This window comes from Vanellus vanellus, assembly GCF_965231255.1.
Source record: "Vanellus vanellus genome assembly, chromosome: 30".
Lineage (NCBI taxonomy): Eukaryota > Metazoa > Chordata > Aves > Charadriiformes > Charadriidae > Vanellus > Vanellus vanellus.
In genome coordinates, this window is record NC_138935.1 from 491813 (window position 1) to 504543 (window position 12731).

The following is a 12731-nucleotide window of genomic DNA, read 5'->3' on the forward strand; positions in this document are numbered from 1 at the left end:
ATAATGCAGAAAATATTGAAACAACACGGCAAAACCCTACCCTCTAAGATCTCAAAGTGCTGTTAATGTGGGCTCGGTCAAACTGCCCGGGGATCGATTCCAGTTCTATCTACGATCCCAAAACCTGGGACCAGATAGGGGTCAAACTGTGGGACTCGGCAATCCGGTCTGACAAAACAGCAGCAGGGTGGCTCTCTGCATGGTGGACGTTGTTTGAGACCTTGAAACAGCATACTCAAAAGCCCGGAGAACAGTCTAAGACCACCTCAGCTCCATTGGATTTGGTGTCAGCCGACATGGTGGTGGGGGCTGTGGGAGATCAGGAGTCGCCTGTAGACGACCCTTTCGATCCCGGGCCAATCGATCCTGAGCAGGAGCCAGATTTGTTTCCCCCCGATCCCCATGATAGATGGGACTCGGTCCGTGATGTAAAAAGGGGAGTCGCTTCGCCAACCAGTGTCACTCCAGGTTTGACAAGACAGCAGACCGCTTCAGCCATCGGGTCAGGGAAACAGCCAGGGCAGCGCGCAGAGGGGGCACATGATGACACAAGCCACCCTCCCCTGCCCCTGTCAGCCCCAGCCTGTATGCCCGAACCAGCGGAAGCGCCAGAAAGGACATGGCCTCCACAGTCACAGTAACGCTTTTTGATACAACCGCTACCCTGATCCCTACGGGGGTTAAGGGACAATGGGCAATGGACTGAGCACCCTCCTTCTCAGTCACTCCTCGGCGATGTGCCAGGGACTGTTTGCATTGCCTGGTGTTATCCATGTGGACTTTACCGGGGAGATTCAAATTGCGGTATGGACTCCTGCTCCTCCGTGTCAGATTCCTGAAGGCTCACGTATTGCACAGTTGGTGCCGTTTCAGAGCCAGGTGCCGTGATGCCTGGCAGATGCTTGCGGAGATGGTTTCAGTTCCACAGGGCCCGTGCAGATCATGTGGGCCCAGAAGGTCTCCACGCGACGCCCCTCCTACCGTTGTAGCCTCCGGCACTCCACCCGTCAAAATGAGATAACTCTGGAAGGAATTATTGATACGGGTGCGGATGTTACCAGCACCTCTACAACAGCTTGGCCTCCCTCGTGGCCACCCCCCAGGGCGGCTGCCTCCGTTTCTGGTATCAGGGGGGGCAGCTCTCCCATTGCAGAGTCAGCACAACATTCTGAGTACAGGCCCGGAGAGGTGAGTGGCAACTGTAAAGCCATTCATCCTCGCTAGCCGAGTCACTCTATGGGGCAGAGATTGCTTGTCACAATGGGGCCTCCACCTCCGGTCGGATTTTACATCATTTGGTGATCGGACGCTGAGGCTCCCTGGCAGCAGGATGTCCAAGTGCTCCACAGCTCCCCTCAAATAGTCAAATTGCTGGCAGTAGTTTGTGCCTTTTGCCAATGGTCAACACATCTCAGCATTGTCACCGACTCAGCCTATGTTGCTGGCCTGGCCAGCAGAATGGAATCTGCCTTTTTAAAGGAGGTCGCCAATCCTCACTTGTTTACTCTTATGAGGCAATTGTTGCTTTTATTGAATTGGTGGTCGGGCAAATATTTTATCATGCATGTGCGGTCCCCGAATAAACTTCCAGGCCCCATGGTCGGAGGCAATGCACAGGCGGATCTGGTGGCGGGCCCGGTTGTGGTCTCACACACATTTGAGCAAGCTTGTTTGTCACATGAAGTTTTTCATCAAAATGCTCAGGCATTAGCTTGTCCGTTTTCTATATCCAAGGAACAGGCTCAAGCCATTGCTGCCTCCTGTCCAGACTGCCAGCAAGTGACGCCGGTGTCCCCATTGGCATTAATCCCTGAGGTCTGTCGGCTCCAGAACTTTGGCAGACAGACACTGCCTGTGTTCCAGATCTCAGCAGGTTGAAATACGTGCACGTGTCGGTTGACACATTTTCGACATGTATTTTTGCCTCCTGTCATACAGCTGAGCGAGCTAGAGATGTAGTTCGGCATCTAAAGGCCGCCTTTGTGGCATTGGTGTCCCGCGACATGTTCAGACTGATAACGGTCCTGCCTATATGGCCCGTCAGACGGCACGATTTTTCCAGGTGTGGGTGGTTTCCCACGTTACGGGTATCTCCCATTCTCCTACTGGCCAAGCCATCATGGAACGGGCCCATGGCATGCTCAAAGCCATGTTGCAAAAACAAAAAGGGGGGTGGCCCTAGGCACACCGCCAGAACGTTTAGCAAAAGCATTATATGTCTTGAATTTTTTAAATCGATGGACGGACGGTGAGCTGGCCGTGATAAAACACTTTACTCTCTCAGAGGGACTGCAAGCACTCTCTCCACGGGCGAAAGCACAGCTGATGATCAAAAATATGATGAATAACCAATGGGAAGGTCCGTACCCACAGATAACTTGGGGTCGAGGATATGCTTGTGTCTCCACAGATACTGCACCAAGATGCGTTTTGGCGAGATGGGTCCGACCATCGCTGCAGTCATCCTCGTCATCATGATGACAGCAGAACCAGGAGATGTGCTGTGGATCCCACCGGCACCCAAGGAAAACATCTGCGTAACTTTGCCAAACAAGACCATCCAGGACACCCTGCGCCTTTCGCTGCCTACCCCAGGAAACCCCTTTTCCACATGTCTCGTTGGTGTCCCAGCAGACAACTGGCCAAGCCATGAACAAGCAAGGCATTTTGGAAACTCATCGGCTTTGGCTCATAACTGGGATGGGTGGGCTACTCACTTGCCACCCCTACCCCATGAGCCACAGGAGAATGAACTCCTAGGCTCAATCAAAATGGATAGCTGTCTAATTTTTCAGTATACTGGAAACAATTTTAAGTATACGAGCACCGAATGTTAATTCTTCTCTGTCAATGTATAGAAATAACACGGCCTGGTGCAGCTAGAGCAGTAGTAAGGTCTCCCGCTCCAGCAATGTGCCTTTACAGCTCCTGCGGGGGCTCTTTATCTGTGGCGATCGAGCTTGGGGAGGTGTACCCTCACATATAAGGGGAGGGCCCTGTAGTCCGGGAAGACTTACGCAGTTGACCCCAAATACATCAACGATTCTGAATTTTACAAAACATCATCGACGCCCCAAACGATCGGCCCACGCCTTTCAGAGCGAATGCAATGATAACGTGGGGTTTTGGAGTAAAGGGGAGATAATTACGGCCTCTATGCTGCTTCGCAAGCTTTAGCCACGTTGAATAAATTTGAGTGCTGGCTTACCAAACAGAGCAATGCCACGTCACTGTCTCTGTCTAGCTTATTAATGGATATAGACTCGGTTGGACATCCTGCTTTGCAGAACCGTGCTTTTTACTGTGCCTTTTACAATATATGCAGAGAATGTTGAAAAACTCAATCAACACAGTGCTAATTGTTCAACAAAAGGAAAAAGGGGAGATGTGGGCACTGAGGCAAAAGAAGGGTTAAGTGTGGTAGAACGAATAGGGAGGAATAAGCAGCTGCAGCACTGTTGTGGCAGATGATGAAGTTGTGTGAAGCTACTCCCTAGATAAGGAGAGCTGCTCACAGGGAAGAGTGATTCCCTTTACGGGGGGAACATGATCTTTTAGAGTATGCGATGGTGTAAACAAGCAAAGTAGAAAATTACTGGTCTTGGTAGAAAAGTATAAAAAGAGCACGCTTGCTTAATAAAGCTGATTTCAATCCTGCATATCGGAGTTCATGTCTTTCACTCCGCCACAAGCCGGGGGGAAAAGCGATGTGGGGTGCGCAGACATTAGGGGAATGGTTCACGCCCCGGTGTGGGATAACATGCGGTTGGGAGGTGGTGAGGGTTTGCTTTTGGGTCGCTTGTTTTTTGTTCTTGGTCCTTCAGTTATTAAACTGTCTTTACATTGTCTGCTCCGAGTTCCTGTGCTGAGCTTGTGGGCCCTGTCAAACCATGGGCGGTCTCTCTGGGTGGGGTTTTCCTCCTGCCTACCAGTGCCTGACTTTCACTTTCGCTCTATGACTCACTCTGATTTCCCGGAATAGCATAGGAGGGGCCGCTGGCCACGGGCAGAGGATAAAAGTCAGGGCAGGACCCAGGCTGCAGCAAAGCTGTTGCAGCCTTGGACAGGGGACGAAGGCAGCGGTGAGTCCCTTCCCCTCACGCCTCCCCCCAGCCCGGGCAAGCAGCCCTGCACACTGGGGCTGCGGAATGCCTCCTTCTGACCCGGGAAGCCACGGGGTCCCCAGCAAGTGACAGGGACCCAAGCGGGTGGGAGGAGGAGGTGGCCCAAACGTCTCCGTAGGCTCTGGCACTGAGCAAGAGGAATGGGTGGCTGGGAGCGGGTGTTCACCCCCCTGTGGCTTTGCACGCGCGTTAGGACTGGCCGAAGCTGGGGCGCTATGCCCGAACCTTTCCTCTCCTCCCTACTATGCGGGGAGTGCCCTTGACATGAGGGGCAGCCTCTTGTCCCCCCCTGGGGATCGCCTTGCTTTGCCTGGAAGAGGGCAGTGCTTGTGAGGTCCTCAGAGAGGATTCAAAGCCCAGCAGTGGGCAGTGTGTGTGGAGCTGGCCATTGCCACAGTGAGTCGCGGGGGGTGCGGGAGGTTGCCGTGGGGCAGCTTCTGGGACTGGGCATGGGCTGAGCCCTTGTGCTGCCTCCACGTCTGTGCGTGGGGTTTGCTGGAGCCCGGGAGGGGCTGGTGATAGCTGGGGCTTGTCGTGGTTTAACCCCAGCTAGCAACTAAGCCCCACACAGCCGGTGGCTGCCCCTCCCCGGGTGGGATGGGGCAGAGAATCAGAAGGGAGAGAACTCATAGGTCGAGATCAAGATGTTTTAATAGGCAAAGCAAAAGCTGTGTGTGCAAACAAAGCAAAATGGTCGGTTGGGGGTCAGCTGTCGTGGCGGTGACCGTTCCCGACTTCTTGTTCATTCTTATCATCTCAAAGCACCTGGGTGTAAAGAAGGTTATCACATGCAAGCTTAGGAAGTGCGGGCTAGATGAATGGACAGTGGGGTGGATTGAGAACTGGCTGACAGATAGAGCTCAGAGGGTTGTGGTTAGTGGTGCAGAGTCTAGTTGAGGGTCAGTAACAAGTGGTGTCCCTCAAGGGTCAGTACTGGGTCCAGTCCTGTTCAATATATTCATCGATGATCTGGATGAAGGGATAGAGTGTACCATCAGCAAGTTTGCTGATGACACTAAACTGGGAGGAGTGGCTGACCCGCCAGAAGGCTGTGCGGCTTTGCAGCGTGACCTGGAGAGGCTGGAGAGTTGGGCAGGGAGGAACCTAATGAAATTCAACAAGGGTAAATGTAGGGTACTGCATCTGGGGAGGAATAACCCCATGCATCAGTACAGGTTGGGGGCTGACCTCCTGGAGAGCAGCTCTGTGGAAAGGGACCTGGGAGTCCTGGTGGACAACAGGATGACCATGAGCCAGCAATGTGCCCTGGCGGCCAAGAGGGCCAATGGCATCCTGGGGTGCATCAAAAAGAGTGTGGCCAGCAGGTGGAGGGAAGTCATCCTCCCCCTCTACTCTGCCCTGGTGAGGCCGCATCTGGAGTACTGCGTCCAGTTCTGGGCTCCCCAGTACAAGAAAGACAGGGATCTGCTGGAGAGGGTCCAGCAAAGGGCTATGAAGATAATTAGGGGATTAGAACATCTTTCATACGAGGAAAGGCTGAGGAACTTGGGTCTCTTTAGTCAAGAGAAAAGAAGACTGAGGGGGGATCTTATTAATGCTTTCAAATACTTAAAGGGAGGATGCCAGAGGGATGGGAGGAGTCTTTTCTCAGCGGTTCCCATTGATAGGACGAGGGGTAATGGGCACAAGCTTGAACATAGGAAATTCCATCTTAACATGAGGAGGAACTTCTTCACTTTGAGGGTAGTGGATCACTGGAACAGGCTGCCCAGAGAGGTTGTGGAGTCTCCCACTCTGGAGACGTTCAAAACCCGCCTGGACGCTGTCTGTGCAACCTGTTGTAGGTGACCCTGCTCTGGCAGGGGGGTAGGACTAGATAATCTCCAGAGGTCCCTTCCAACCCTGACTATTCTGTGATTCTGTGATTCTGTGATTCTGTGCTGGTTTTGGCTGGGATAGAGTTAATTTTCTTGCTCGCAGATCCTGAGTTTCATTTTCCTCCACAGACTCCCTGATTTCCCGGAATAGCAGGAGAGGGGCCGCTGGCCACGGGCAGAGGATAAAAGTCAGGGCAGGACCCAGGCTGCAGCAAAGCTCTTGCAGCTCCGGACAGGGGACGAAGACAGCGGTGAGTCCCTTCCCCTCACGCCTCCCCCCAGCCCGGGCAAGCAGCCCTGCACACTGAGGCTGCGGAATGCCTCCTTCTGACCCGGGAAGCCACAGGTGCGGGGGCTTGTCATGGTGGTTGCGTTTTGAGGTAAAACAGGACCAATTCTGTTCAATAAGTTCACTTTTTAGCTAAGCCTCTTCTTACTACTGAAAATTAACTGCACATTGTGCAGGAACTCATGTCCCGGTGAGAGGCACAGCGGGGGGTGAGAGGGGATTTGAGGGGGTCAGGCATGAGAAATTTATGGAGACATTGCTAGGCAGCTCCCAGAAGCTTGAATTTCACCCCCTAACCTATCCTTCCCTTGGTGCTGCTGTGACTCTGCAGCCATTCCTCTGCCCTAGAGCCCTGCCTGAGGCCATTGCTCTGTCCCACACCCATTTCTGCACAATTCGGCACTCAGCAAACTTCCACGGGGGGTTCAGGACACAATGCAGAGCACTGCCACGGTCCCAGTGGGCTTTGCGGAATTGAGCCATTCCTGTTGTGTGGCCAACGGGAAGGGGCTGTGCACCTCTTCCAAGTGTCGTCGTTGTCTTGGCAGCATCGCTTGCGATGGGCCAAAAGAGGAGGTGTGGTGGAAGGAATTTGATGCAAAGCATGATTGGCTTGGAGAAATGAAGCAGGGTGATAAGGACTGTCCCTGTTTGGACTGTGGGGTGCCCCCACCTTGTTAAGCATGCCGTCTCGCCGTCTCCTCCGCAGGCTGCGTTTGCGTCAGCAATGGCATCTGAAGTGCACATGCCGGAGCCTGTCTGCCTCATAGAGAACAGCCAGACGAAGAGGCTGGTGGTGCATCAGGAGGCCCTGCAGGTGCTGTCGGAGATCACCCAGCCTGTGGTGGTGGTGGGCATCACAGGGCTGTACCGCACTGGCAAGTCCTACCTCATGAACAGGCTGGCTGGTCAGAGGAAAGGTGAGGGAGGTCCCGGCCCCGGCTGGCCAAGGTACCTGGGTTTCCCCCTCTCTATGTAGCACTCTGGAGAGCTGTGCGTCCTCCCCACAGGTTTCTCGCTGGGCTGCGGCCTGCAGTCCCACACCAAAGGGGTCTGGATGTGGTGTGTACCTCACCCCTGCCAGCCTGGACACACTCTGGTGCTGCTGGACACTGAAGGGCTGGGCGACGTGGAGAAGGTGTGGCAGAGGCGGAAGCTGCCTTTGTGCATTCCCAGCACTTGGGGAAGCTCTTGAGGGCCCAGCCACGGGGACCAGAGTGCAGGTGTTCCCACCACCGGTGGAGGCCTTCAGCCTGTGTGCTGGGAAGAGCCGGCGGCCACGGGGAAGGCGGTTGGGGTAGACGAGGTGCCAAATTCCTCTGCTTCTCTGGCAAAGAGCAGCAGAACGGGAATGGGGAGCTCAGGGAGCACTTGGATAGAGGTGTGGTGGCACCCTGAGAGTAAAGAGTTGAGGATAACGCGGCTGCAGAAAGACATGGGGGTGGCATGGGGGTGGATGTCTCCAAACACTGGGCTTCCCATGGCATGTTGGTTAGGGGTGCTCAGGGTCTGGGGCTCTAGGGTTCTGCTCAGACTTTGGGAGTGTTGTTAACAAGAGGCATGGGTTGTTGTTCCAGGGCGACACCAAGAACGACACCTGGATCTTTGTGCTCACCGTACTGCTCTCCAGCACCCTGATCTACAACAGCAGAGGCACCATTGACCAGCAGGCCATGGAGCAACTTTAGTATCCTTGGTGGGACAGCAGCACCAGGGATGCCCTCCTCTGCCTGTGTGGTGGGCAAGGGCTTGACAAATGCTACTTCCTACTGACAGTGGCAGAACCTTCTGGTGGTGCCCAGTGATGTGCTTTGAATCCTCAGGAGTGCCATGTGGTGGAGCTGAGGGCTGAGGCTTTTTCTCCCTCCTCCTTCCGGTGGTTCCCTGCAGTTGTCTGTCCCCGCAGAGTCTCCCCTCTTGCCCATGAAGTGCTGGGGGCTTGCAGGATGGCGATGCCCCTGCCTTCAGAGCAGAGCTCCCTCTTTCCTTAGCCAGCTCCCTAGCTATGTGATGAAGCTGTCCGAGCATGTCAAGTTGAAAGCAGCACCCGAGCAGAGTAACGATAAACGGAAGGATTCTGAAAAGTTTGTCTCCTTCTTCCCAACGTTTGTCTGGACTGTCCGGGATTTCACGCTGCAGATGGAGGTGGATGGGAAGGAAATCTCTGACGATGACTACTTGGAGATGGCACTGAATTTGAAGGCTGGTAAGGGAATGGTGCTGTGCTGCTGGAGACGTCCAGCCCCAGACTCAGCGGCATTTCAGGGTAAGTCAAGAGCAGCCCAAGCCCGGTGAACTTGCTCCGTGTCCCCTTACCCCACAGGTAACAGCCCAGAGATCCAGCGCTACAATGAGCCCCGGGAATGCATCTGCCAGCTCTTTCCAAATCGCAAGTGCTTTGTTTTTGAGCAGCCAGCCCACAAGAGGGACCTGGTCCGCTTGGAGGAGCTTCAGGATCATGAGATCAATCCTGAATTCCAGCAGCAGGCGGAGAAATTCTGCAGGCACATCTGGGAGAAGTCTTCACCTAAGACCATCCCCGGTGGCGGCATCATAACAGGGACGTGTGAGTACGGCTGTCCAGAGGGTTGGATGGCCAGCAGCTCTTGGCACTGTGTCTGGGGAGGGGTCAAATGCAGGGTCAAATGATGCCGGTGGGGAAAGGGAGAGGTTTTCTGCTGGCTGCTGTGCCTGCCTCTGGATTTGGAGGTTCTGGGTGTTGGAGGCGGGTGGGAAAGAGTTTGGAAGAGAAGTTGAGGCAGGCTCTGGCAGGGAGGCAGCAGGGATATGGCAGGAGCCGGGGCCGAAGGGGAGCCTGGGTTGTGTTGGGGCTGCCGATCTCTCATCCTCGGTCGTCCTTGGCAGTGCTGGGGAAACTGGCAGAGGCCTACGTGGAGGCCATCCAGAGCAGGGCAGTGCCATGCCTGGAGAGTGCGGTGCTCGCCCTGGCCAAGATTGCAAATGCAGCGGCACTGGAAGAGGCTGTGAAGTTGTACCACGATCTGATGGATGAGCGGGCGCAGCTGCCGACGGAGACCGTTGAGGAGCTCCTGGATCTGCACAGCCAGTGCGAGCGGGAGGCACTGGAGCTGTTCCAGAAACAGGCATTCGGGGATGACATCTGCCATTTCCAGGCAGATCTTACAGTAGGTGCTCCCCAGCCCAACCATGATTTCCCCAGGGACATATTTGCCCTATCCTGCTGACTAATTCTTGTGCCTGGCATGCCCTCTTCTCCCGTGCAACTCGGTGCAGAGATGTCTGTGGGTACACAGTGCCCTCCCCATCTCTCACCTGCCAGTGATCACTCCACAGATGGAGATTCCAATTTCCGTGGAAACAGGGCTTGATTTTTCCTAGGATATGAGTGGCGGCCGCAGCTCAGCCTGGGCTGATGCCTTTGCTCTGCCTCTTTCTGGACAGCGCCAGGTGGAGGCCATCAAGGCGACGTTCTGCAAGGCCAACGAGGAGGTGTCCCGTCGCAATTGCGAGGCTGCTCTCTGGAACCTCTACCAAGACATAGACAAAAACATCAGTGCTGGTGCCTACAGTGTGTCAGGGGGTTATGAGCTGTTCAAAGCAGACCAGCAGGCACTGTTGGAGAAATATTGGGAGCTGCCTGGCAAGGGGGTGAAGGTAGGCACAAGAGCAGCTCCCCTTCAAGGGGAGAGGCTCCACGTCCCATCCCCTTCCCCCAGGAAACCATTTCCCCCCTGCTGCTCTTTCTCCCCGCGATTCCTCTTCTATCTGTGCTCCTGCAGGCTGATGCTGTCCTGCTGGAGTTCCTCCCGCGCCTAGAGGCTCTGGAAAAAATCATCGTCAACACCCAACTGTCCCTGGCAGAGAAGGACAAGGAGCTGAAAAGTAACTTCTGGGGGGCAGAAATGTCACTGCCTGTCGAGGGCCAAGCTTGGTGGGGGGGACAAGAGTAGTCCTTGGGAGCTTGGGGGCTCAGCTCCCGCCTTTGCAACACCTCTGTTCCTCTGTCCCCAGGTGTGCAGGAGCTGTATGAGAGAACTCAGAAGGAGTGGGAGGACCGGTGGAAGGCGATGAATAGAGAGAGTATATTGTCAAATGCCACGCTTATGGTGTATTCCCTTATGAAAGCATTGAAATATTTACCAAGACTGTAGTCACAATGTAAGAGAGGTGTGTATTGTGCCCATGTAACAGTCTGTTAAAGTTTGAAAGCCTTTCCTGCAAGACGCTTGCCGTAGAGTAGGGAAGTGACATCCACGTTCGCTTGTACTGCACTGTAGATAGTGCTTTCATGCGTGTCTCCTCCAGGAGAAGCTGTTGTCCTCTTCCCTCCCAGAGCACCTGCTCTCTCCCTCCATCTGAAGGCATGGGGAACGTTGTGAGGTTGTGAGTATAGCAGGAATCCCCGTGGTGGGCGCTTCCTGGTTTGCTTGGCATCGGTCCTGGGCAGAGGGACCCAGAAGGAGTGAGCCCGTGACCCAGGGAGCAGTGGGTGAAAGCCATCCTCTGCTCCGTAGCTCTTCCCACCCTGGTCCTTCGTGAGGCTCTTCTCCCTCTGAAGCGATGAGGAAGTTGTCCCGAGAGGGCTGTCGTGCTCTCTGCTCGCTCACCACATCTGCAAGCTGCTGCCTCTTGTCTCTCTTGACCCAAGAGATCCCCAAGTGCCCCTTCCCGAGGGTGTCTGGGGTGGTACAGCAGGAGGTGGCTGCTGTACAGAGGGTTCATGGGAGGTGTCCCCCCTATTGTACTGGGGTTGGCTGGGAGAGAGTTAATGTTCTCCTTAGATGCCGGGGTGGTTGTGTGTTTTGGATTTGTTGGTGTCACCCCCCTGTTTTAGCTGTCACCGAAGCGTGTCTGCACCTTTTCTGTTTCTCAAACACCAGGGAGTAGGCGGGGGGTGGGCAAGGAGTTGGGAGGGGACACGGCGGGGACAGCTGACCCCAACTGACCAAAGCGATATCCCGGACCATATGAGCCTGTGCCCCAGCAATGGAAACCGGGGGAAAGCGGGAGGGAGGGGGGATGTTTGGAGTTACGGCGTTTGTCTTCAAAGTCACCGCTACACACGATGGAGCCCTGCTGTCCTGCAGGTGGCTGACTGCCTGCCGATGGGAAGTGGAGAATGAATCCCTTCTTTTGCTTTGTTTGCACAGGCACCTTTGGCTTTATCTATTAAACTGTCTTTATCGTGAGCTATGAGTTGTCTCACTTTCACCCTTCCCATTCTCTCCTCCATCCCCCAAGTGGTGTGGGGCTTAGCTGCCTTCCGGGGTCAACCCACGACACCCATGGGCAAAGGGGTGTCCCTCTTCCCTGCAGGCAATGAAATGTTCACCTGCAGCATGAGAAGAAGCAGGGACACTAACCGTTGCAGTAAGGTGAAGGAGTAGAGGGTTTTGAGTTCTTTCTGGACAGAGGGGCTGCTCCAAAGGCAGTCACCCCCGCCATGCCAGAGGCACTAGCCCCTGGAAAGACTTTCCTGCGCTGTGGGCACTCCATCCCTGCAGGGGAGGTCTGCCCGTGAGAGAGGAAGGTCTGCAGAGCACAGCCCCTGCTCACCCAGCAAGGTCCTGGGGAAGCTCCCGAGGACAAAGCCCAGGCTCTGCTCCTCCACAGGCTCCTGTGCCGGTGCTCTTTGCCCTCCTGAGCCCCCACACCGTGAGACCCTCCCTTGCCACACTCTAGTCCTGGGAGCCGCCCCACCACATACAACCATAGGATTGCTGAGGTTGGAAGGGACCTTGAAGAGCACCAAGTCCAACCACTAAGCTACCCTGGCAAAACCGCTTCTAAACCATGTCCCCAAGTACCACGTCTACCCCTTTTTTAAACACCTCCAGGGATGGCGAATCCACCCCCTCCCTGGGCAGCCCCTTCCAATGTCTAACAACCATTTCAGTGAAAAATTTTTCCTCATACCTAGTCTAACCCTCACCTGGCATAACTTGAAGCCTTTTCGCCCAACACTACCTAACACTGCAATTTCCACCAATGAATCAGGTCTTTAAGCGCCACACCTACACGTCTTTTAAAGACCCCCAGGCCCTTTTCTGCCAGGCAGCTTTCCAGCCATACTGCCCCAAGCCTGTAGCACTGCCTGGGGTTGGTGTGACCCGAGTGCAAGACCCGGCACTTGGCCTTCTTATACCTCATACCATTGGCCTCGGCCCATTAGTCCGGCCTGTCCAGATCCCTCTGTAGACCCATCCTACCCTCAAGCAGATCAACACGCTCGCCGAGCTTAGTGTCATCTGCGAACTTACTGAGGGTGCATTCGATCCCCTCCTCCGGGTCATTGATAAAGATAGTAAAGAGAACCGGCCCCAGCACTGAGCCCTGGAGAACACCACTTGTGACCGCACACCAACTGGATTGAACTCCATTCACCACCACCCTCTGGGCACGGCCATCTTGCGTTCCCAAACAGATTGTAGCCCGGCAACTGCACACAGATCTCTCCCTCCTCACGTTAATTCCCCATGCCACATGCATTAATGTGCA

The 12731-nt window shown here is 54.8% G+C and overlaps 1 protein-coding gene across 1 annotated transcript; it reads left to right on the forward strand.

Annotated features, from left to right (window-relative positions):
- The first annotated feature begins 6950 nt into the window (after positions 1–6950).
- Positions 6951–11422, forward strand: LOC309682601 (guanylate-binding protein 2-like). Its single transcript, XM_082496708.1, has 7 exons — positions 6951–7171; positions 7262–7383; positions 7829–7930; positions 8187–8501; positions 8975–9887; positions 10013–10115; positions 10245–11422. Exons 1-5 carry the CDS (start codon positions 6979–6981, stop codon positions 9455–9457), a joined length of 1215 nt encoding a protein of 404 aa, XP_082352834.1. The 5' UTR covers positions 6951–6978; the 3' UTR covers positions 9458–9887; positions 10013–10115; positions 10245–11422.
- The last annotated feature ends 1309 nt before the right edge of the window (positions 11423–12731 follow it).